The sequence below is a fragment of the Oncorhynchus clarkii genome, chromosome 3 (assembly GCF_045791955.1).
Source record: "Oncorhynchus clarkii lewisi isolate Uvic-CL-2024 chromosome 3, UVic_Ocla_1.0, whole genome shotgun sequence".
NCBI lineage: Eukaryota > Metazoa > Chordata > Actinopteri > Salmoniformes > Salmonidae > Oncorhynchus > Oncorhynchus clarkii.
Window position 1 is genome coordinate 68,477,580 of NC_092149.1, and position 24,179 is coordinate 68,501,758.

A 24,179-nucleotide genomic window follows, 5' to 3' on the forward strand; every position below is an offset into this window, starting at 1 on the left:
AGTTTCATGTCAGCTCTCGCTCTCTCTCTCTCTCTCTCTCTCTCTCTCTCTCTCTCTCTCTCTCTCTCTCTCTCTCTCCCTCTCTCTCTCTCTCTCCATATTGAGCTGTATTGGAGATGCAGTGTCTGATGCCCTTTGGGCTTCTTCAGCAGAGAGAGAGAGGCAGGCAGGCGGGATGCAGTCGGGATGCACCATGTGGGGAGACAGCGGGGGGGTTGGGAGCTGACTGAAGGCTGATGAGATAGAGGGGGCAACAGAGTCAAACTCTCCTATCGGATGTCATAACACTAGCTCTCTGTCCAGGAAGGATTTCAGATCCACATATTAAGGTAATGCTACTGGGAAGGTTCTAATAACAGTGTTGAGCGTGTCATAAGGAAGGAAGATGATAACCATGACTGTATTTTCATGCAGAGAGAGAATGTGTGGTGTTCAGTTCAGTTCTAGCATACAGTGGTTTAGATCAATAACTCATTTAGATGATGGGAGAATGAAAATGTTCTAATCTCTTTTCATATTTACTGACGTCTGACATTTCTTAATATCAATTGACATGACAGAAAAGGAAGACAATATTCATGAGAAGGTGCATTATAGATTATTCCTATACTGTAAATTAGTACGGGGTCTGTAAAACAGTGTGCAGCTTTGACCTTTAGACACATTTATACACCACCATGGCCCACCTGCAGCACACACACAGCTGGACATAGTGCTAGAGGGTGGGGGTGACACACACAGCTGGACATAGTGCTAGAGGGTGGGGGTGACACACACAGCTGGACATAGTGCTAGAGGGTGGGGGTGACACACACACAGCTGGACATAGTGCTAGAGGGTGGGGGTGACACACACACAGCTGGACATAGTGCTAGAGGGTGGGGGTGACACACACACAGCTGGACATAGTGCTAGAGGGTGGGGGTGACACACACAGCTGGACATAGTGCTAGAGGGTGGGGGTGACACACACACAGCTGGACATAGTGCTAGAGGGTGGGGGTGACACACACACAGCTGGACATAGTGCTAGAGGGTGGGGGTGACACACACACAGCTGGACATAGTGCTAGAGGGTGGGGGTGACACACACACAGCTGGACATAGTGCTAGAGGGTGGGGGTGACACACACAGCTGGACATAGTGCTAGAGGGTGGGGGTGACACAAACACAGCGGGGGGCAGCTGCTAGAGACACAGCTGGACATAGTGCTAGAGGGTGGGGGTGACACAAACACAGCGGGGGGCAGCTGCTAGAGACACAGCTGGACATAGTGCTAGAGGGTGGGGGTGACACAAACACAGCGGGGGGCAGCTGCTAGAGACACAGCTGGACATAGTACTAGAGGGTGGGGGTGACACAAACACAGCGGGGGGCAGCTGCTAGAGACACAGCTGGACATAGTGCTAGAGGGTGGGGGTGACACAAACACAGCGGGGGGCAGCTGCTAGAGACACAGCTGGACATAGTGCTAGAGGGTGGGGGTGACACACACACAGCTGGACATAGTGCTAGAGGGTGGGGGTGACACACACACAGCTGGACATAGTGCTAGAGGGTGGGGGTGACACACACACAGCTGGACATAGTGCTAGAGGGTGGGGGTGACACACACACAGCTGGACATAGTGCTAGAGGGTGGGGGTGACACACACAGCTGGACATAGTGCTAGAGGGTGGGGGTGACACAAACACAGCGGGGGGCAGCTGCTAGAGACACAGCTGGACATAGTGCTAGAGGGTGGGGGTGACACAAACACAGCGGGGGGCAGCTGCTAGAGACACAGCTGGACATAGTGCTAGAGGGTGGGGGTGACACAAACACAGCGGGGGGCAGCTGCTAGAGACACAGCTGGACATAGTACTAGAGGGTGGGGGTGACACAAACACAGCGGGGGGCAGCTGCTAGAGACACAGCTGGACATAGTGCTAGAGGGTGGGGGTGACACAAACACAGCGGGGGGCAGCTGCTAGAGACACAGCTGGACATAGTGCTAGAGGGTGGGGGTGACACACACACAGCTGGACATAGTGCTAGAGGGTGGGGGTGACACACACACAGCTGGACATAGTGCTAGAGGGTGGGGGTGACACACACACAGCTGGACATAGTGCTAGAGGGTGGGGGTGACACACACACAGCTGGACATAGTGCTAGAGGGTGGGGGTGACACACACAGCTGGGCATAGTGCTAGAGGGTGGGGGTGACACAAACACAGCGGGGGGCAGCTGCTAGAGACACAGCTGGACATAGTGCTAGAGGGTGGGGGTGACACAAACACAGCGGGGGGCAGCTGCTAGAGACACAGCTGGACATAGTGCTAGAGGGTGGGGGTGACACAAACACAGCGGGGGGCAGCTGCTAGAGACACAGCTGGACATAGTGCTAGAGGGTGGGGGTGACACACACAGCGTGGGGCAGCTGCTAGAGACACAGCTGGACATAGTACTAGAGGGTGGGGGTGACACAAACACAGCGGGGGGCAGCTGCTAGAGACACAGCTGGACATAGTGCTAGAGGGTGGGGGTGACACACACAGCGTGGGGCAGCTGCTAGAGACACAGCTGGACATAGTGCTAGAGGGTGGGGGTGACACACACAGCTGGACATAGTGCTAGAGGGTGGGGGTGACACACACACAGCAGGACATAGTGCTAGAGGGTGGGGGTGACACACACAGCTGGACATAGTGCTAGAGGGTGGGGGTGACACACACACAGCTGGACATAGTGCTAGAGGGTGGGGGTGACACACACAGCTGGCCATAGTGCTAGAGGGTGGGGGTGACACACACACAGCTGGACATAGTGCTAGAGGGTGGGGGTGACACACACAGCTGGACATAGTGCTAGAGGGTGGGGGTGACACACACAGCTGGACATAGTGCTAGAGGGTGGGGGTGACACACACACAGCTGGACATAGTGCTAGAGGGTGGGGGTGACACACACACAGCTGGACATAGTGCTAGAGGGTGGGGGTGACACACACAGCTGGACATAGTGCTAGAGGGTGGGGGTGACACACACACAGCTGGACATAGTGCTAGAGGGTGGGGGTGACACACACACAGCTGGACATAGTGCTAGAGGGTGGGGGTGACACACACACAGCTGGACATAGTGCTAGAGGGTGGGGGTGACACACACAGCTGGACATAGTGCTAGAGGGTGGGGGTGACACACACACAGCTGGACATAGTGCTAGAGGGTGGGGGTGACACACACACAGCTGGACATAGTGCTAGAGGGTGGGGGTGACACACACACAGCTGGACATAGTGCTAGAGGGTGGGGGTGACACACACAGCTGGACATAGTGCTAGAGGGTGGGGGTGACACACACACAGCTGGACATAGTGCTAGAGGGTGGGGGTGACACACACACAGCTGGACATAGTGCTAGAGGGTGGGGGTGACACACACAGCTGGACATAGTGCTAGAGGGTGGGGGTGACACACACAGCTGGACATAGTGCTAGAGGGTGGGGGTGACACACACAGCTGGACATAGTGCTAGAGGGTGGGGGTGACACACACAGCTGGACATAGTGCTAGAGGGTGGGGGTGACACACACACAGCTGGACATAGTGCTAGAGGGTGGGGGTGACACACACACAGCTGGACATAGTGCTAGAGGGTGGGGGTGACACACACAGCTGGACATAGTGCTAGAGGGTGGGGGTGACACACACAGCTGGACATAGTGCTAGAGGGTGGGGGTGACACACACACAGCTGGACATAGTGCTAGAGGGTGGGGGTGACACACACACAGCTGGACATAGTGCTAGAGGGTGGGGGTGACACACACACAGCTGGACATAGTGCTAGAGGGTGGGGGTGACACACACACAGCTGGACATAGTGCTAGAGGGTGGGGGTGACACACACACAGCTGGACATAGTGCTAGAGGGTGGGGGTGACACACACACAGCTGGACATAGTGCTAGAGGGTGGGGGTGACACACACACAGCTGGACATAGTGCTAGAGGGTGGGGGTGACACACACACAGCTGGACATAGTGCTAGAGGGTGGGGGTGACACACACAGCTGGACATAGTGCTAGAGGGTGGGGGTGACACACACACAGCTGGACATAGTGCTAGAGGGTGGGGGTGACACACACACAGCTGGACATAGTGCTAGAGGGTGGGGGTGACACACACACAGCTGGACATAGTGCTAGAGGGTGGGGGTGACACACACACAGCTGGACATAGTGCTAGAGGGTGGGGGTGACACACACACAGCTGGACATAGTGCTAGAGGGTGGGGGTGACACACACACAGCTGGACATAGTGCTAGAGGGTGGGGGTGACACACACACAGCTGGACATAGTGCTAGAGGGTGGGGGTGACACACACACAGCTGGACATAGTGCTAGAGGGTGGGGGTGACACACACAGCTGGACATAGTGCTAGAGGGTGGGGGTGACACACACACAGCTGGACATAGTGCTAGAGGGTGGGGGTGACACACACACAGCTGGACATAGTGCTAGAGGGTGGGGGTGACACACACAGCTGGACATAGTGCTAGAGGGTGGGGGTGACACACACAGCTGGACATAGTGCTAGAGGGTGGGGGTGACACACACAGCTGGACATAGTGCTAGAGGGTGGGGGTGACACACACAGCTGGACATAGTGCTAGAGGGTGGGGGTGACACACACACAGCTGGACATAGTGCTAGAGGGTGGGGGTGACACACACACAGCTGGACATAGTGCTAGAGGGTGGGGGTGACACACACAGCTGGACATAGTGCTAGAGGGTGGGGGTGACACACACAGCTGGACATAGTGCTAGAGGGTGGGGGTGACACACACACAGCTGGACATAGTGCTAGAGGGTGGGGGTGACACACACACAGCTGGACATAGTGCTAGAGGGTGGGGGTGACACACACACAGCTGGACATAGTGCTAGAGGGTGGGGGTGACACACACACAGCTGGACATAGTGCTAGAGGGTGGGGGTGACACACACACAGCTGGACATAGTGCTAGAGGGTGGGGGTGACACACACACAGCTGGACATAGTGCTAGAGGGTGGGGGTGACACACACACAGCTGGACATAGTGCTAGAGGGTGGGGGTGACACACACACAGCTGGACATAGTGCTAGAGGGTGGGGGTGACACACACAGCTGGACATAGTGCTAGAGGGTGGGGGTGACACACACACAGCTGGACATAGTGCTAGAGGGTGGGGGTGACACACACACAGCTGGACATAGTGCTAGAGGGTGGGGGTGACACACACACAGCTGGACATAGTGCTAGAGGGTGGGGGTGACACACACAGCTGGACATAGTGCTAGAGGGTGGGGGTGACACAAACACAGCGGGGGGCAGCTGCTAGAGACACAGCTGGACATAGTGCTAGAGGGTGGGGGTGACACACACACAGCTGGACATAGTGCTAGAGGGTGGGGGTGACACACACACAGCTGGACATAGTGCTAGAGGGTGGGGGTGACACACACACAGCTGGACATAGTGCTAGAGGGTGGGGGTGACACACACACAGCTGGACATAGTGCTAGAGGGTGGGGGTGACACACACAGCTGGACATAGTGCTAGAGGGTGGGGGTGACACAAACACAGCGGGGGGCAGCTGCTAGAGACACAGCTGGACATAGTGCTAGAGGGTGGGGGTGACACAAACACAGCGGGGGGCAGCTGCTAGAGACACAGCTGGACATAGTGCTAGAGGGTGGGGGTGACACAAACACAGCGGGGGGCAGCTGCTAGAGACACAGCTGGACATAGTACTAGAGGGTGGGGGTGACACAAACACAGCGGGGGGCAGCTGCTAGAGACACAGCTGGACATAGTGCTAGAGGGTGGGGGTGACACACACAGCGTGGGGCAGCTGCTAGAGACACAGCTGGACATAGTGCTAGAGGGTGGGGGTGACACACACAGCTGGACATAGTGCTAGAGGGTGGGGGTGACACACACACAGCAGGACATAGTGCTAGAGGGTGGGGGTGACACACACAGCTGGACATAGTGCTAGAGGGTGGGGGTGACACACACACAGCTGGACATAGTGCTAGAGGGTGGGGGTGACACACACAGCTGGACATAGTGCTAGAGGGTGGGGGTGACACACACACAGCTGGACATAGTGCTAGAGGGTGGGGGTGACACACACACAGCTGGACATAGTGCTAGAGGGTGGGGGTGACACACACACAGCTGGACATAGTGCTAGAGGGTGGGGGTGACACAGACACAGCTGGACATAGTGCTAGAGGGTGGGGGTGACACACACACAGCTGGACATAGTGCTAGAGGGTGGGGGTGACACACACACAGCTGGACATAGTGCTAGAGGGTGGGGGTGACACACACACAGCTGGACATAGTGCTAGAGGGTGGGGGTGACACACACACAGCTGGACATAGTGCTAGAGGGTGGGGGTGACACACACACAGCTGGACATAGTGCTAGAGGGTGGGGGTGACACACACACAGCTGGACATAGTGCTAGGGGGTGGGGGTGACACACATACAGCGGGGGGGGGCAGCTGCTAGAAGCACAGCTGGACATAGTGCTAGAGGGTGGGGGTGACACACACACAGCTGGACAAAGTGCTAGAGGGTGGGGGTGACACACACACAGCTGGACAAAGTGCTAGAGGGTGGGGGTGACACACACACAGCTGGACATAGTGCTAGAGGGTGGGGGTGACACACACACACATCATGCTCATTGGTCCACTAACCTTTCAATCTCTCCGCCAGCTGTCCCGCCTCATGCTCAGAGAAATGCATGATGGGAGGTGGCGAGGGCGGACGGAGGAAGTCTTCGTGGATCTTGCGTCGGTGTCGTTCCTCCCTGGCCAGCAGCCTCTGTTGACATTCCCACTCATACAGGTCGTCTCTGGCCTGAGCAAAGTCCACGTGCATCCTCCCTGAGTCCTTCTTATCTGTACTGGAGCCGATACGCATCCGGTAGCCTGGGGAAACATGGCAGTTAGCGGTCAGATACACTAAACACAACCATACAGATACGTTCAACACACAGACAAACACACAGCACACAAATTGTGTATACAGTCAAGTAAACTCATACAGTCAAATACAATCACAGTATACAGTATTACAAATGCCTACATTCTCTACACCACGTACCACCACAAAGACCATTAGCAAACCAAAAGGACAAACTACATTTTCAACTATTCATTATGTTAAAATATTATCTAGTCCTCCTCATCTATATTCACATCTCCAGCCTGCATCGCTACAGTCTATTTCTTTCTCCTCCAGCCTGCATCGCTACAGTCTATTTCTTTCATCTCCAGCCTGCATAGCTACAGTCTATTTCTTTCTCCTCCAGCCTGCATAGCTACAGTCTATTTCTTTCTCCTCCAGCCTGCATAGCTACAGTCTATTTCTTTCTCCTCCAGCCTGCATAGCTACAGTCTATTTCTTTCTCCTCCAGCCTGCATAGCTACAGTCTATTTCTTTCTCCTCCAACCTGTATAGCTACAGTCTAGTTCTTTCTCCTCCAGCCTGCATAGCTACAGTCTATTTCTTATTCCTCCAGCCTGCATAGCTACAGTCTATTTCTTTCTCCTCCAGCCTGCATCGCTACAGTCTATTTCTTTCATCTCCAGCCTGCATAGCTACAGTCTATTTCTTTCTCCTCCAGCCTGCATAGCTACAGTCTATTTCTTTCTCCTCCAGCCTGCATAGCTACAGTCTATTTCTTTCTCCTCCAGCCTGCATAGCTACAGTCTATTTCTTTCTCCTCCAGCCTGCATAGCTACAGTCTATTTCTTTCTCCTCCAACCTGTATAGCTACAGTCTAGTTCTTTCTCCTCCAGCCTGCATAGCTACAGACTATTTCTTATTCCTCCAGCCTGCATAGCTACAGTCTATTTCTTTCATCTCCAGCCTGCATAGCTACAGTCTATTTCTTTCTCCTCCAGCCTGCATAGCTACAGTCTATTTCTTTCATCTCCAGCCTGCATAGCTAAAGTATATTTCTTTCATCTCCAGCCTGCATAGCTACAGTATATTTCTTTCTCCTCCAGCCTGCATAGCTACAGTCTATTTCTTTCTCCTCCAGCCTGTATAGCTACAGTCTATTTCTTTCATCTCCAGCCTGCATAGCTACAGTCTAGTTCTTTCTCCTCCAGCCTGCATAGCTACAGTCTATTTCTTTCTCCTCCAGCCTGCATAGCTACAGTCTTTCTTTCTCCTCCAGCCTGCATAGCTACAGTCTATTTCTTTCTCCTCCAGCCTGCATAGCTACAGTCTTTCTTTCTCCTCCAGCCTGCATAGCTACAGTCTATGTCTTTCTCCTCCAGCCTGCATAGCTACAGTCTATTTATTTTTCCTCCAGCCTACATAGCTACAGTCTATTTCTTTCTCCTCCAGCCTGCATAGCTACAGTCTATTTCTTTCTCCTCCAGCCTGCATCGCTACAGTCTATTTCTTTCTTCTCCAGCCTGCATAGGTACAGTCTATTTCTTTCTCCTCCAGCCTGCATAACTACAGTCTATTTCTTTCTCCTCCAGCCTGCATAGCTACAGTCTATTTCTTTCTCCTCCAGCCTGCATAGGTACAGTCTATTTCTTTCTCCTCCAGCCTGCATAACTACAGTCTATTTCTTTCTCCTCCAGCCTGCATAGGAACAGTCTATTTCTTTCTCCTCCAGCCTGCATAACTACAGTCTATTTCTTTCTCCTCCAGCCTGCATAGGTACAGTCTATTTCTTTCATCTCCAGCCTGCATAACTACAGTCTATTTCTTTCTCCTCCAGCCTGCATAGCTACAGTCTATTTCTTTCTCCTCCAGCCTGTATAGCTACAGTCTATTTCTTTCATCTCCAGCCTGCATAGCTACAGTCTAGTTCTTTCTCCTCCAGCCTGCATAGCTACAGTCTATTTCTTTCTCCTCCAGCCTGCATAGCTACAGTCTTTCTTTCTCCTCCAGCCTGCATAGCTACAGTCTATTTCTTTCTCCTCCAGCCTGCATAGCTACAGTCTTTCTTTCTCCTCCAGCCTGCATAGCTACAGTCTATGTCTTTCTCCTCCAGCCTGCATAGCTACAGTCTATTTATTTTTCCTCCAGCCTACATAGCTACAGTCTATTTCTTTCTCCTCCAGCCTGCATAGCTACAGTCTATTTCTTTCTCCTCCAGCCTGCATCGCTACAGTCTATTTCTTTCTCCTCCAGCCTGCATAGGTACAGTCTATTTCTTTCTCCTCCAGCCTGCATAACTACAGTCTATTTCTTTCTCCTCCAGCCTGCATAGCTACAGTCTATTTCTTTCTCCTCCAGCCTGCATAGGTACAGTCTATTTCTTTCTCCTCCAGCCTGCATAACTACAGTCTATTTCTTTCTCCTCCAGCCTGCATAGGAACAGTCTATTTCTTTCTCCTCCAGCCTGCATAACTACAGTCTATTTCTTTCTCCTCCAGCCTGCATAGGTACAGTCTATTTCTTTCATCTCCAGCCTGCATAACTACAGTCTATTTCTTTCTCCTCCATCCTGCATAGGTACACTCATCATTTCATTTCTCTCTTCTGCTTTAAGTGTCAAACCTCAAAGGTCACAGTGTTCATAATGTTAATACATACTCTATTAAAACGGAATACTTTAAAACTGCTGCAACATATACAATAGTTATGCTGACCACTGACCAGAGAGGTAGAGGATTGTGTCTATATGTTGTGTGTATAGTATAGCATTTGCATGGTATAGTATAGTATACAATACTAAAGTACAGTATAGCATATAAAGCATACAGTAGTATAGTATAGTGAAGTATACAGTAGCATATTAAAGTAAAGTATAGTATAGTAAAGTATACAGTAGTATAGTAAAGTCAAGTATAGTATAGTATTGATCGTAGAGGTAGACAGCATTGTATATAAATTGTGTGTATAGATATAGTATTGGTATAGAATAGTACTGACCAGAGAGGTAGACAGCATTGTATATAAGTTGTGTGTATAGATATAGTATTGGTATAGAATTGTACTGACCAGAGAGGTATACAGCATTGTATATACATTGTCTGTATAGATATAGTATTGGTATAGAATAGTACTGACCAGAGAGGTAGACAGCATTGTATATAAATTGTGTGTATAGATATAGTATAGTATAGTACTGACCAGAGAGGTAGACAGCATTGTATATAAGTTGTGTGTATAGATATAGTATTGGTATAGAATAGAACTGACCAGAGAGGTAGACAGCATTGTATATAAGTTGTGTGTATAGATATAGTATTGGTATAGAATAGTACTGACCAGAGAGGTAGACAGCATTGTATATAAGTTGTGTGTATAGATATAGTATTGGTATAGAATAGTACTGACCAGAGAGGTAGACAGTATTGTGTATAAATTGTGTGTATAGATATAGTATTGGTATAGAATAGTACTGACCAGAGAGGTAGACAGCATTGTATATAAGTTGTGTGTATAGATATAGTATTGGTATAGAATAGTACTGACCAGAGAGGTAGACAGCATTGTATATAAGTTGTGTGTATACGGTAGATATAGTATTGGTATAGAATAGTACTGACCAGAGAGGTAGACAGCATTGTATATAAGTTGTGTGTATGGATATAGTATTGGTATAGAATAGTACTGACCAGAGAGGTAGACAGCATTGTATATAAGTTGTGTGTATAGATATAGTATTGGTATAGTATAGTACTGACCAGAGAGGTAGACAGCATTGTATATAAGTTGTGTGTATACGGTAGATATAGTATTGGTATAGAATAGTACTGACCAGAGAGGTAGACAGCATTGTATATAAGTTGTGTGTATGGATATAGTATTGGTATAGTATAGTACTGACCAGAGAGGTAGACAGCATTGTATATAAGTTGTGTGTATGGATATAGTATTGGTATAGTATAGTACTGACCAGAGAGGTAGACAGCATTGTATATAAATTGTGTGTATGGATATAGTATTGGTATAGTATAGTACTGACCAGAGAGGTAGAGGGACTTATCAACCATGAACTCCTCACTGAAGCGGATGTGACAGAAGTTTTTCTTGCTCTTCCTGATAGCGATGATCTCACCACACTGATCAAACACCTCCCTGATGATCTCCTCGCTGGCATTCTCCGGCAGACCCCCCACAAACACCGTCTTACACCCTGGTGGCCGCTCCCGTGTTGATGGAGGAGGCAGGTCTGGAACATCATACATGCTCTGGTCACATCTAATGGCAATTATTGTGACCATATTACGGACAGTCAATATATGAATACATTTATACTAATTTGGAAAAGCATGCAAGAATGTGTGCGTTAGTGTGTGCGTGCGTGCGTGCGTGCGTGCGTGTGTGTGTGTGTGTGTGTGTGTGTGTGTGTGTGTGTATGTGTGCTTACTGGGGTTCTGAGGGAACAGGGTGCAGCTCTGGCAGTGGATGATCTCCTTGATGATGGGCATCTCAGGGGGACCAGGGGGAGGAGGGACCAGGCTGATACCTGCAATCATGGGGTTGATGGGAGCTAGGAGACTCAAACCTGGGTCAAAGCCCTGGATACAGAGAGAATCTGGAGGAGAGAGAGAGGAAAAGGAAAGTTAGTCTGGAGGAGAGGAGAGGAGGGGAAGGGAGAAGAAAAGATGTACAATGAGGCCCAGCCCTTGGTCAAAGCCTGGATATAGGTAGAATCTGCAGGAGAGAGACTGAGACAGAGACAGAGACAGAGACAGAGACAGAGCAGAGAGCGATAGATGGACACAACCTATTCATATCTTCAGAACACAACAAAATGAGAGTGGTAGAACGGACAAGACATCAGCAGAAATCTTCCTTTTCTCAGGTCTTAGAGAGAAAACAGACACTGATCTATATTAGAGTAGAAACAAATCTGACTGCAGCTGTCACACAAGCCTGTCGCTACTGTGAGGATACAAATAGTAATGGATACAGATATAAATATACAAATGTAGAATCACATCTATGAAATCATCAATCAAGTCCTCACTGCAGATGTAAGTTTATCAGCAGAAGGTGAGTGTAAATAGTGTGTGTAGGAGTGAGAATGATTCTATGTGATGCTGTCAGAAAGATTGCAGTGCTCAACATAAATCCCTACACTGCAGTATTTGCTGTTCTAAAGAGGCTGCAAAGCAAATAAGTCCTGCTTCTATACTGGCTGTATCTGGCGAAGCCTCGAAGAGAAAGTATCTGGCGCTGTGAATAAGTCAAGTGTGTTTTATTACAGAGAAGGAGTTTTTAAGAGAAGCTGCAAGTCCTTGAGGCTGGAGAGAGAAAAGACAGAGAAAATAAATCTGGAAGATTATCGCCCATAAATCTCCTGAGTCGCAATCATGTGTAATCTGAGATTGTGTAGATCTGTGGAAAAGGCATTCAAGTGTTCTCTGTGTAATCCTAAAAGGTAAATGATATGTATCCTCTCCCCACATTCATCATCAACTAATGCTGTTTCTTTTTCCTCTCTTTCTTTTCCCCTCCCGGTGAGAATAACTCAAGGCCGTTAGTGGCCCCGGCCACGCTCTGCTAACGTCTGCCAGGGGGAGAGAGTTCACACTTTGTTTTTGTCATCATTTCATTTCTCTCTCTCTCGCTCTTTTCCTTTCTTCCCTCCCTCTCTTCTCTCCCCTCGGCAGGTTTGTGAGAGTGGCCACTGGGTTTGCTAGGCTCTGGATCTCCCCTCAGGAAACAGCTGCTCTTAATTACCGTGAAGGTGAGATGTCATCCATCACACACACTCTGTAACCCCCATTAGCTTTCTCCTCCTCTTCTCTCTCACTCTTATTTTTCCCTTCCCTCTCTCTCCCCCAGTATTTGAACAGTCCCCATTATCTCTTTCATTCTCTCGTTGTCATTCCAGATCTCTCCATCTCTCCCTGTTTAACCTCAGTTCTGTGCTCCAGGAGGATATCAGTATTAATCTGTCTTTCCCTTGGCTCTTAGGAGGATCCAATCCAGCCGTCCAGCCCTGCTGTCTCTGATTGAGGAGGAGAAGGACTGTACAGTACAGTACTGACCCAATGGAACGTCTGGATCTTTCCTTCCTTCTTTTCCTCACGTAATCCCAGATCTGCGAGGGTTGGATAGGGTGAAACCAATCAAATCAGCCAGTCAAACTCTGCCTTGACTTTCCAGTCACACTCAAGAAAGTTCCAAATCTAGCACACTCAATGCAGTGATCTTTTCCCCCCAGTGTAATAACAGTCCTACAGTGCCTTCAGAAAGTATTCACACCCCTTGATTATAGCCTGAATTCTTTATTGATTACATTCTGAATTTTGTCACTGACCTACACATAATAGCCCATAATATCAAAGTGGAGTTATGTTTTCTGAAATTGTTACAAATTCATACAAAATGAAAAGCTGAAATGTCTTGTGTCAATAAGTATTCAACCCCTTTGTTATGGCAAGCTTAAATAAGTGCAGGAGTATACATTTGCTTAACAAGTCACAATCATTTGCATGCTCGCTCTGTGTGCAATAATAGAGTTTAACATGTACCACACAGACAATTATCTGTGAAGTCCCTCAGTCGAGCAGTGAATTTCAAACACAGATTCAACCACAAGGACCAGGTAGATTGTCCAATGCCTCGCAAAGAAGGCCACCTATTGGTAGAGTAAAAAAACAAACAGATTTTGAATATTCCTTTGAACATGGTGAAGTTATTCATTACACTTTGGATGGTGTATCAATACACCCAGTCACTACAAAGATAGAGGCATCCTTTTAGGATTCCCACATACATACACACAAACGAACGCGGAGATGCACACACACACACACACACACACAGACACACAGACATACACACACACTTTCTTTCTTTATTGTGACAAATTATTATGGAATCACGTTTTTCGAATAAATGATGATTGCAGAATCATTTTGAAGGTAGGTGGGGCACGTGATGGACTTCTACCTAGGACTTCTACCTAGGACTTCTGCCTAGGACTTCTACCTAGGACTTCTGCCTAGGACTTCTACCTAGGACTTCTACCTGGGACTTCTACCTAGGACTTCTGCCTAGGACTTCTACCTAGGACTTCTACCTAGGACTTCTACCTAGGACTTCTACCTAGGACTTCTGCCTAGGACTTCTGCCTAGGACTTCTACCTAGGACTTCTGCCTAGGACCTCTGCCTAGGACCTCTGCCTAGGACCTCTGCCTAGGACCTCTGCCCAGGACCTCTGCCTAGGACTTCTGCCTAGGACTTCTGCCTAGTACTTCTACCTAGTACTTCTACCTAGGACTTCTGCCTAGGACTTCTGCCTAGGACTTCTGCCTAGGACTTCTACCTAGGACCTCTGCCTAGGACTTCTGCCTAGGACTTCTGCCTAGGACTTCTGCCTAGGACTTCTACCTAGGACCTCTGCCTAGGACTTCTGCCTAGGACCTCTGCCTAGGACTTCTACCTAGGACTTCTGCCTAGGACTTCTACCTAGGACTTCTACCTAGGACTTCTGCCTAGGACTTCTGCCTAGGACTTCTGCCTAGTACAACTGCCTAGGACTTCTACCTAGGACCTCTGCCTAGGACTTCTGCCCAGGACTTCTACCTAGGACCTCTGCCTAGGACTTCTGCCTAGGACTTCTACCTAGGACCTCTGCCTAGGACTTCTGCCTAGGACTTCTGCCTAGGACTTCTACCTAGGACTTCTGCCTAGGACCTCTGCCTAGGACTTCTGCCTAGGACTTCTGCCTAGGACCTCTGCCTAGGACTTCTACCTAGGACTTCTACCTAGGACTTCTACCTAGGACTTCTGCCTAGGACCTCTGCCTAGGACTTCTGCCTAGGACTTCTACCTAGGACTTCTGCCTAGGACCTCTGCCTAGGACTTCTGCCTAGGACTTCTGCCTAGGACTTCTGCCTAGGACTTCTGCCTAGGACTTCTACCTAGGACTTCTGCCTAGGACCTCTGCCTAGGACCTCTGCCTAGGACTTCTGCCTAGGACTTCTGCCTAGGACCTCTGCCTAGGACTTCTGCCTAGGACTTCTGCCTAGGACTTCTACCTAGGACTTCTGCCTAGGACTTCTACCTAGGACTTCTGCCTAGGACTTCTACCTAGGACTTCTACCTAGGACTTCTGCCTACGACTTCTACCTAGGACTTCTACCTAGTACTTCTGCCTAGGACTTCTGCCTAGGACTTCTACCTAGGACTTCTGCCTAGGACTTCTGCCTAGGACTTCTGCCTAGGACTTCTGCCTAGTACTTCTACCTAGGACTTCTGCCTAGGACTTCTGCCTAGGACTTCTGCCTAGGACTTCTACCTAGGACTTCTACCTAGGACTTCTACCTAGGACTTCTACCTAGGACTTCTGCCTAGGACTTCTACCTAGGACTTCTACCTAGGACTTCTGCCTAGTACTTCTACCTAGGACTTCTGCCTAGGACTTCTGCTTGCAAAATACATTTTTTCAGCTATAAAAAAATAGGTTTCTTTGCAGGACAAGGATTGTGCTGACTTTCATGAATTCCTGATTTATTTTTATGGAATTTTAAAACACAATCTACCTGCAGTGAAGCCGCTCAACATTTACATCACATTCAAGTCATCTAGCAGAAGATCCCATCCAGAGCGAACCACAGGAGCAACCAGGGTCAAGCGCCCCGCCCAAGAGCACATCGACAGATCCCCCACCGAGTGGAATCGGGGAGCAGAACCAGCCACCTCTCAGCCACCGGCCCAACACTCCCAACCAAATGCCTGAATTGCTTCACCCTGTTTTTCTGGTTGGGGGGCAAGTTTCACTTCCAATTATTTCAGATTTACTGGAGCGCAAGTTTTACCATGGCCCAGACCGCGGCGATACGTTGGCACATATGTGTACACTACTGCATTCTATCCATACTGGCTTTCGCAGGCTACCTGAGACATGAAACAGATAGGTGTTGCCAATTTATTCATGCGTAATTTACCTAAATGGGTAATGGAAACACTTCAACCACTACATTTTTATTAGACACTAGTTTTTTTCAGAAACGTTTTTGTTGGGGTGTGACATCATTACGTCCAACTGTTTTGATTGACACATAATAGTTACATGGAAATGCGCCCTAAACTGACATTGATGCACCTATTTTCTACGTGAACTTTCTAAATGTCTACCAAAAATCACTGCACAAGTTCATAGAAATGTAGTCTATGACTTGGGTGGCTGGATTATTTGAAAATGTTTTCTCCAAACAACTCAGCTTTCCGGAGTTAAATCCGTGTATTCAGTTGTTCAGGGTTTACACAACCTCAGCTTTCCGGAGTTAAATCCGTGTATTCAGTTGTTCAGGGTTTACACAACCTCAGCTTTCCGGAGTTAAATCCGTGTATTCAGTTGTTCAGGGTTTACGCAACCTCAGCTTTCCGGAGTTAAATCCGTGTATTCAGTTGTTCAGGGTTTACACAACCTCAGCTTTCCGGAGTTAAATTCGTGTATTCAGTTGTTCAGGGTTTACGCAACCTCAGCTTTCCGAAGTTAAATCTGTGTATTCAGTTGTTCAGGGTTTACACAACCTCAGCTTTCCGGAGTTAAATTCGTGTATTCAGTTGTTCAGGGTTTACACAACCTCAGCTTTCCGGAGTTAAATCCATGTATTTAGTTGTTCAGGGTTTACACAACCTCAGCTTTCCGGAGTTAAATCCGTGTATTCAGTTGTTCAGGGTTTACGCAACCTCAGCTTTCCGGAGTTAAATCCATGTATTTAGTTGTTCAGGGTTTACACAACCTCAGCTTCCAAACCTCCCTGTGTGCTCAGCACGCAGGTGAAGCTGCTTTATATAGGGACTGATCACTGAGAATCTTGATAAAAACCTAATGGACTTCATGAAACAAGTTGAAATGAAGTCCAAATAAAATGGTAGAGCACCTGTACATTTGGAGGAGCTTCACATTTTTAATATAAATCCACAACTGAAAATACTATACAAGTGAGATCAGTGTGGTTAAACTTTAACCGTAGAATCACCAGGGATCATGACAGAGGCCCAGTCTATACGTTAGACATGTATAGTATTACATACGTTTCATATAATAGTCCATAGAATAGAATAGACTAGTCCATAGAGTGGTTTCTTGTGTTATATACTTGAATAAAATAAGAGGAGTCTGTCTGTCTGTCTGTCTGTCTGTCTGTCTGTCTGTCTGTCTGTCTCTCTGTCTGTCTGTCTGTCTGTCTGTCTGTCTGTCTGTCTGTCTGTCTGTCTGTCTGTCTGTCTGTCTGTGTGTGTGTCTCTGTGTGTGTGTGTGTGTGTGTGTGTGTGTGTGTGTGTGTGTGTGTGTGTGTGTGTGTGTGTGTGTGTGTGTGTGTGTGTGTGTGTGTGTGTGTGTGTGTAGGACAAAATGTCATCCAGTGCAAAGGACCCAAGGCATTTTTCCAACAAGAATCTATTAAGCAAAGTGTCCTAGAGAGAAGCTTAGCTAATCATCCAGAAGCTCAGTCAGGACTGATTTCCCAGACAGCTCAAAATGAAATGAACTCAAAATATACAATTCAAATGACAGAGCCTTCCATCTCAACCTCCATAAATATGCATGATCTGAAATCTGTTCATGAATTTTAATCAGCCGGATTTCCCTCTGTCCTCGGTGACTACACTGTCATAATGGTAATTATAATAGGACACACACACACACACACACACACACACACACACACACACACACACACACACACACACACACACACACACACACACACACACACAAACACAAACACACACACACACACCATTAGCATCAGAGTAGAGACAGACATGGAGTCGGGCCATTAGAAGAGACCAGAGGTTTCAGTGTATTGTTCCTATCCTCAGTCAGACACTCTGCAGGGAGGGAACAACGTCTAGATAATCACCTTGTTATCTAGCTGCTGATGGGGACACAACAATTACAACAGTCCTACAGTGGGCAAGTTGCTGAGGAATTGAGTACTGAATTTGGGAAATGTGATTATCGATGATGATTGTCAGAAGACAATGGTAATCTGTGGGATTTTACTTGTAATATATATTGAATCTTAGGTCATATCTTCTTAGGTCTTCTTTGTATAAATCTGAATATTGTATTATTATAAGAAAAGAAAGGGGATTGTATGCACCTGAAAGATATCTTCTTTCTCAGCATACTTACCTCCTCAAACTATCCCCAAGCAAATAGACTAAAACACAGTTTAACATAGAATAACGACTCTGCTGCCCAGTAAAGGGATTGGCAGCGCTGGTTTGGTATAGCATGCTGCAGCCTGGATTCCCAGCCACAGGGATATACAGTATCTATCTATTCTAGTTCTATGGTAATCAATGACTGGCCTGCGCTGTGGGTGGAGCCGTGGAGGTGATGGAGGAGTAGGATGCCATCATAGGAATAATGGGACTCTTGAAGGAAGTGCAGAGTTCACCTGATGCCTTTACGATCTTCTCAAATGTTTCCAAACCTAGTCCATGGGGCACTCTTTCCTTCCTTATGGCCTCGACAATATTGAACAATTTGACTGAAGGATTTTTAAGCAGAGGAGAGGGGGATAAGGTGGGGGAGGGTGAGAAGGGGTGAGAAGGAGGTCTGCCAATGTCTTACCTGAGACCAGTTGCTGCCCTCTGAGACCCATGGGTACGATGCCCAGGTTGTTCATGGCGGTGGCCCAGGCTCCGTGGTCATTAACCACGTGGTCATGGACACTGAGGTGATGCTCCACCCCCAGGCTCCCCAGGCTCCCTACACCGTCTGCTGCTACAAGGGACAGGAGAAACAAGAATGTTAGAGGAGGAAGGAGAAGAGACCAGAGCTGTAGTTAACATATTAGTGAAGGTGGAGTAGCCAGTATTATAGTACGTACCGCTGGCCATACCAGGTCCTCTGAGCTCCTCTCTCTGGCTTTACCTTCCAGAGCTCTCATCAGAACCACAGCTCCCTCAGGCTGCACACCGGACCACACCGGACCACACCGGACCAGGACAGGACAGGATGGAGGGATGAGGAGAAGAACAGTTGAATGGAGGGCTGAAGTACTCAGTTATAGATAGGATCCCATCTCCCCTCTGCTAAACCGGTGGGAAAGAAGAACAGAGCAGTTCTGCAACTTGAATCAATGTTTTACAATCAAATGGTTGCAGATGCAGCTTTAGCACAATACAATCAGCAAGACATTGTTACTGAAGTCCTATTTCCACCCATACAGACAAACATTCACACATGTACACAGTCTGGTTCAATAGCAGCCCTCCTCTCTCTCTCTCTCTCTCTCTCTCTCTCTCTCTCTCTCTCTCTCTCTCTCTCTCTCCCTCTCTCTCCCTCTCTCCCTCCCTCTCTCCCTCTCCCTCTCTCTCCCTCTTTCTTTCTTTATCGCTCCCTACCACTCTCCCATTTTCTTTTCCACTTTTTCTCCTTCTATCTATCTCTCTCTCGCTCTCTCTCCATCTCTCTTCCTCTTTCGCTCTTTCCCGCTCATGCCTGCTCTCTCCCTGCCTCTCTCTCTCTCTCTCTCTCTCAGTTTCCGTGACAACACATCTTCCTGCTTTCTGTCAAATGTCTTATGGGGTGAGTCAGTCATCTGACCATTAACCACTAACCCTCCCACCTAATTACACCTCAATCAGCAAGACAATGTTACTGACATCCTATTCCCATACAGACAAACATTCACACATGTACACAGAACTACATGTCTTGTTCAATAGCAGCCCCCCTCTCTCTCTCCCTCTCTCTCACTCTCTCCCTCTCTCCCTCCCACTCTTTCTCTCATCTCTCTCTCTCTCTCTCCCTCCCTCTCCCCCTCTCTCTCCATCTCCCCCTCTCCCTCCCACTCTCTCTCTTTCGCTCCCTTTCTCTGCCCTTTTTTCCCTCCAACTCTCTCTCTTTCTCTCTCTCTCTCCCGCTCTGTCAGACATACACACACAAATACCTCCAAACAAGACACAGCTGACCAGGCACTCAGTTGCCGTGACAACATGTCTTCCTGCATTCTGTCAAATTTCTTATGGGCTGACCTTTAACCCCTAACTCAATCAATGGTTGTTTTGAGAAAAGTCCCATTTCCCTGTGAAATGTGTCAGAATTCTGATCGATCCCTGATTGGCATAATGAGGTAATGTAGGAATGTGACACTGTACTGTAAGTCAATGAACACAGGACCCTATAGACGATTCTATTCAATCCAAATATCAACTGTTCATTTTTTGAGGAAAGGCTACCGGTATGGTGTATTCAATACGTGTTGTGAGAAAGCATGCATTTGCTCCAATTCCATATTTTTTTTTGTGTCATTGTTGTTTATAGTTTCTTAAGGGACTGTAGTTAGCTGCAGTGTGATCTGTATTCCTGTCACGCCTCCTCCGTCGTCTCAGACCACCCCGCAGTAATCATCATTATTCAACTCTGACACCAGGAAATCAAGTCAGCCGCTACACCACCCAGCCGTAACTAAGATACAATCATATTAATAGTTTTTCATTAACAACAGTTTTCCTTCCTTTAAATAGCTCTGGGATATCTTCAGTTCTGTGGGTTTTGGAGCGAGGCCCATGTCTGAAACTTTTATTCCCACTTGGCTGACAAATACAGTTATCTTTAGAGTTACTTGTTGTATGTCAACACATTCCTGTGTCTTTAGGCTGATAGGACCTGCCACTGTTGTCATCACAAACACATTATGAACACTGCGCTGCACTAGGAATAATAATGACACACAGAAACACACAGTGGACATTTTATTACAATCAGGCCAACAAGGGAGGTTGATGAATTTCAGGATTGCGAAAACAAGCCCCTTTGAGGACAGTCCCATACAATATCTTATAACAGTAGCTCCAGTCATGTTCAGTATGAGGACCAAGTCATCGTTGTGACTCTGAGCTTTTAGAAGCATCATTCCACTCCAGAGCCTAACTACGCTGAACAGCTTTATACACAGACACCTCCATTTGGTATGCTGTTCCTATCCAAAATCAATCATGTATCCAATGGGGCACAGTAGACAACATCTCCTTTACTGTCAAACACAAACACTAGGCAATATTTCATCCTCCACTGTCTGTCCTTCGGCTCTCTCTCTCCCTCTCTCTCTCTCTCTCTCTCTCCTCTCTCTCTCTCTCTCTCTCATTATTTGTCTATCTCTCTAGGTGGTACCAGCATGATGCTGAGTAGTGAGGTAATGTAGCATCACAAACATAAATATATACCTCTCCTCTCTCTTCCCCTCTCCCTCTGTTCCTGTTCTCTCTCTCCTCTCCGCCCTGTTTTCACTGCAGTTTGATTGAACAGCTTACCCCCCTGACAAGTGACAAGGCTGTTTCTCTTCCCCCCACTCCATCATCCCCCTCTCTCTGTGTCAAGTTTCTTCTTTGCTGCCTTTATTCCTTCCCCCATCTCTCAGCTAAACCTCTCCTCTCCCTCTCTGTACACTCCTCCACCTCCTCTCCTCTCCCTCTCTGTACACTCCTCCACCTCCTCTCCTCTCCCTCTCTGTACACTCCTCCACCTCCTCTCCTCTCCCTCTCTGTACACTCCTCCACCTCCTCTCCTCTCCCTCTCTGTACACTCCTCCACCTCCTCTCCTTTCCCTCTCTGTACACTCCTCCACCTCCTCTCCTCTCCCTCCCTGTACACTCCTCCACCTCCTCTCCTCTCCCTCTCTGTACACTCCTCCACCTCCTCTCCTTTCCCTCTCTGTACACTCCTCCACCTCCTCTCCTCTCCCTCTCTGTACACTCCTCCACCTCCTCTCCTCTCCCTCTCTGTACACTCCTCCACCTCCTCTCCTCTCCCTCTCTGTACACTCCTCCACCTTCTCTCCTCTCCCTCTCTGTACACTCCTCCACCTCCTCTCCTCTCCCTCTCTGTACACTCCTCCACCTCCTCTCTCTCCTTCCCTTCTCTCTCGTGGTCGTCCGTAGATACCCAGGGCTCACTTTCACACAGCATTAAATATTCACAACAGAACACGTGTCCTCTTCAACATTCAGGAGCTCAATTGAAATCTCTGAATCTTTCACAAGCAGATGCAGCAACGCTCAGACCTAGAACCGCTGTGCACAGACACACACACACCAGACACACAACCACACACACTGAACACAAACATGGAGGACAGGGAAAAATGTTACAGGTCAACATTTCTAGGAGAGGGGTCGGCTCTGTTCCAAGCTCAATGTTGCATACTACATAGAATGAATCCATGTATTGGGCATGCATCCTAACTAGGACGCTAGTATGGATAGGAGCGATTAACCCTAGATAAATGTTAGTAACAGGACAGTGTGCTATTGCAGGAGAACGGGGCATTATAAACGTGAAGTGTATTTGAGGCTTTAAAAGGCTTCTGAAGTTTGTAATTTTCACTTAAAATGTCAGACTTTATTTTACCTTAAGAAAAATGTATCAGCGCCTACAAAAATGTCTATTAATTATAATCTACGTAATAATTAACATTTTCTGTTGCTGCAGGATTATATTCCTGCTGTAGCAAACTGGCTCAAATTAAGATCCTACATCTGTAGCCCTGAACGGGAGAGAAGATCTTAATGTGTTCCACATATGTGTCCGGTGCATATCAGTACCAAATGTTACGCAGGATGTCCACATTAAGAATAAAATAACATTCAGAAACCAACATTAGAGTTATAAGCTTCTCACTTGTTTCAAATAGATTTGATTCCACAGAAGTCAGAGGTTCTCATATGTGCCCTGCTAAATTCTCCAGTGATTCCATATGTCAGGGAAGATTCCAAACATCCCTTTGCTATCTTTGACAGTTTGTCAAAAATGTCAGAGAAAAGGGTTCTTAACCATCGACATTTGAACATTTTTCATTTACATTGACACATTTCTTGGAGAAAAAATATCTCACACCCCACTGCAACACAGATATCTCACACCCCACTGCAACACAGATATCTCACACCCCACTGCAACACAGATATCTCACACCCCACTGCAACACACACAAAATATCTCACACCCCACTGCAACACAGATATCTCACACCCCACTGCAACACAGATATCTCACTCCCCACTGCAACACACACAAAATATCTCACACCCCACTGCAACACAGATATCTCACACCCCACTGCAACACAGATATCTCATACCCCACTGCAACACAGATATCTCACACCCCACTGCAACACACACAAAATATCTCACACCCCACTGCAACACAGATATCTCACACCCCACTGCAACACAGATATCTCACACCCCACTGCAACACAGATATCTCACACCCCACTGCAACACAGATATCTCACACCCCACTGCAACACAGATATCTCACACCCCACTGCAACACAGATATCTCACACCCCACTGCAACACAGATATCTCACTCCCCACTGCAACACACACAAAATATCTCACACCCCACTGCAACACAGATATCTCACACCCCACTGCAACACAGATATCTCACACCCCACTGCAACACAGATATCTCACACCCCACTGCAACACACACAAAATATCTCACACCCCACTGCAACACAGATATCTCACACCCCAATGCAACACAGATATCTCACACCCCACTGCAACACAGATATCTCACACCCCACTGCAACACAGATATCTCACATCCCACTGCAACACAGATATTTCACTCCCGACTGCAACACAGATATCTCACTCCCCACTGCAACACAGATATCTCACACCCCACTGCAACACAGATATCACAAACCCCACTGCAACACAGATATCTCACATCCCACTGCAACACAGATATCTCACTCCCCACTGCAACACAGATATCTCACTCCCCACTGCAACACAGATATCTCACTCCCCACTGCAACACAGATATCTCACTCCCCACTGCAACACAGATATCTCACACCCCACTGCAACACAGATATCTCACTCCCCACTGCAACACAGATATCTCACTCCCCACTGTAACACAGATATCTCACATGCCAAAGTATGATTATCTGCCCTCTCAAATACCAATATTTTATTGACCCCAGTGCATATCATGTTATCGCTTTAACACTGTCTATGAGGGGTTCATAATGCATCATACATATATTAATTAAACAGAATAACACACTCAGGATGCACAGACAGTGTGAGAGGGAACACTCCTGTGCTTACACACTCTTACATCAGATCTCTCCTAAATACACACTCTTATATCAGATCTCTCCCATATACACACTCTTATATCAGATCTCT

General features: G+C 47.8%; 1 protein-coding gene across 2 annotated transcripts in view; it reads right to left on the reverse strand.

The window, feature by feature from the left end:
• The window catches only part of LOC139406092 (ecto-NOX disulfide-thiol exchanger 1-like), a 40,421-nt gene extending 21,403 nt beyond the window's left edge, over positions 1 to 19,018 (reverse strand). For both annotated transcript variants that reach the window (XM_071148559.1, XM_071148560.1), the window contains exons 1-5: positions 18,845 to 19,018; positions 18,586 to 18,738; positions 11,403 to 11,570; positions 10,998 to 11,204; positions 6,751 to 6,984 (exon numbers count right to left, since the gene is read on the reverse strand). In XM_071148559.1, the coding sequence (XP_071004660.1) occupies positions 6,751 to 6,984; positions 10,998 to 11,204; positions 11,403 to 11,570; positions 18,586 to 18,738; positions 18,845 to 18,854 (772 nt within the window). In that variant the 5' untranslated portion in view covers positions 18,855 to 19,018. The remainder of the gene's footprint in view (positions 1 to 6,750; positions 6,985 to 10,997; positions 11,205 to 11,402; positions 11,571 to 18,585; positions 18,739 to 18,844) is intronic.
• Positions 19,019 to 24,179: the final 5,161 nt, after the last annotated feature.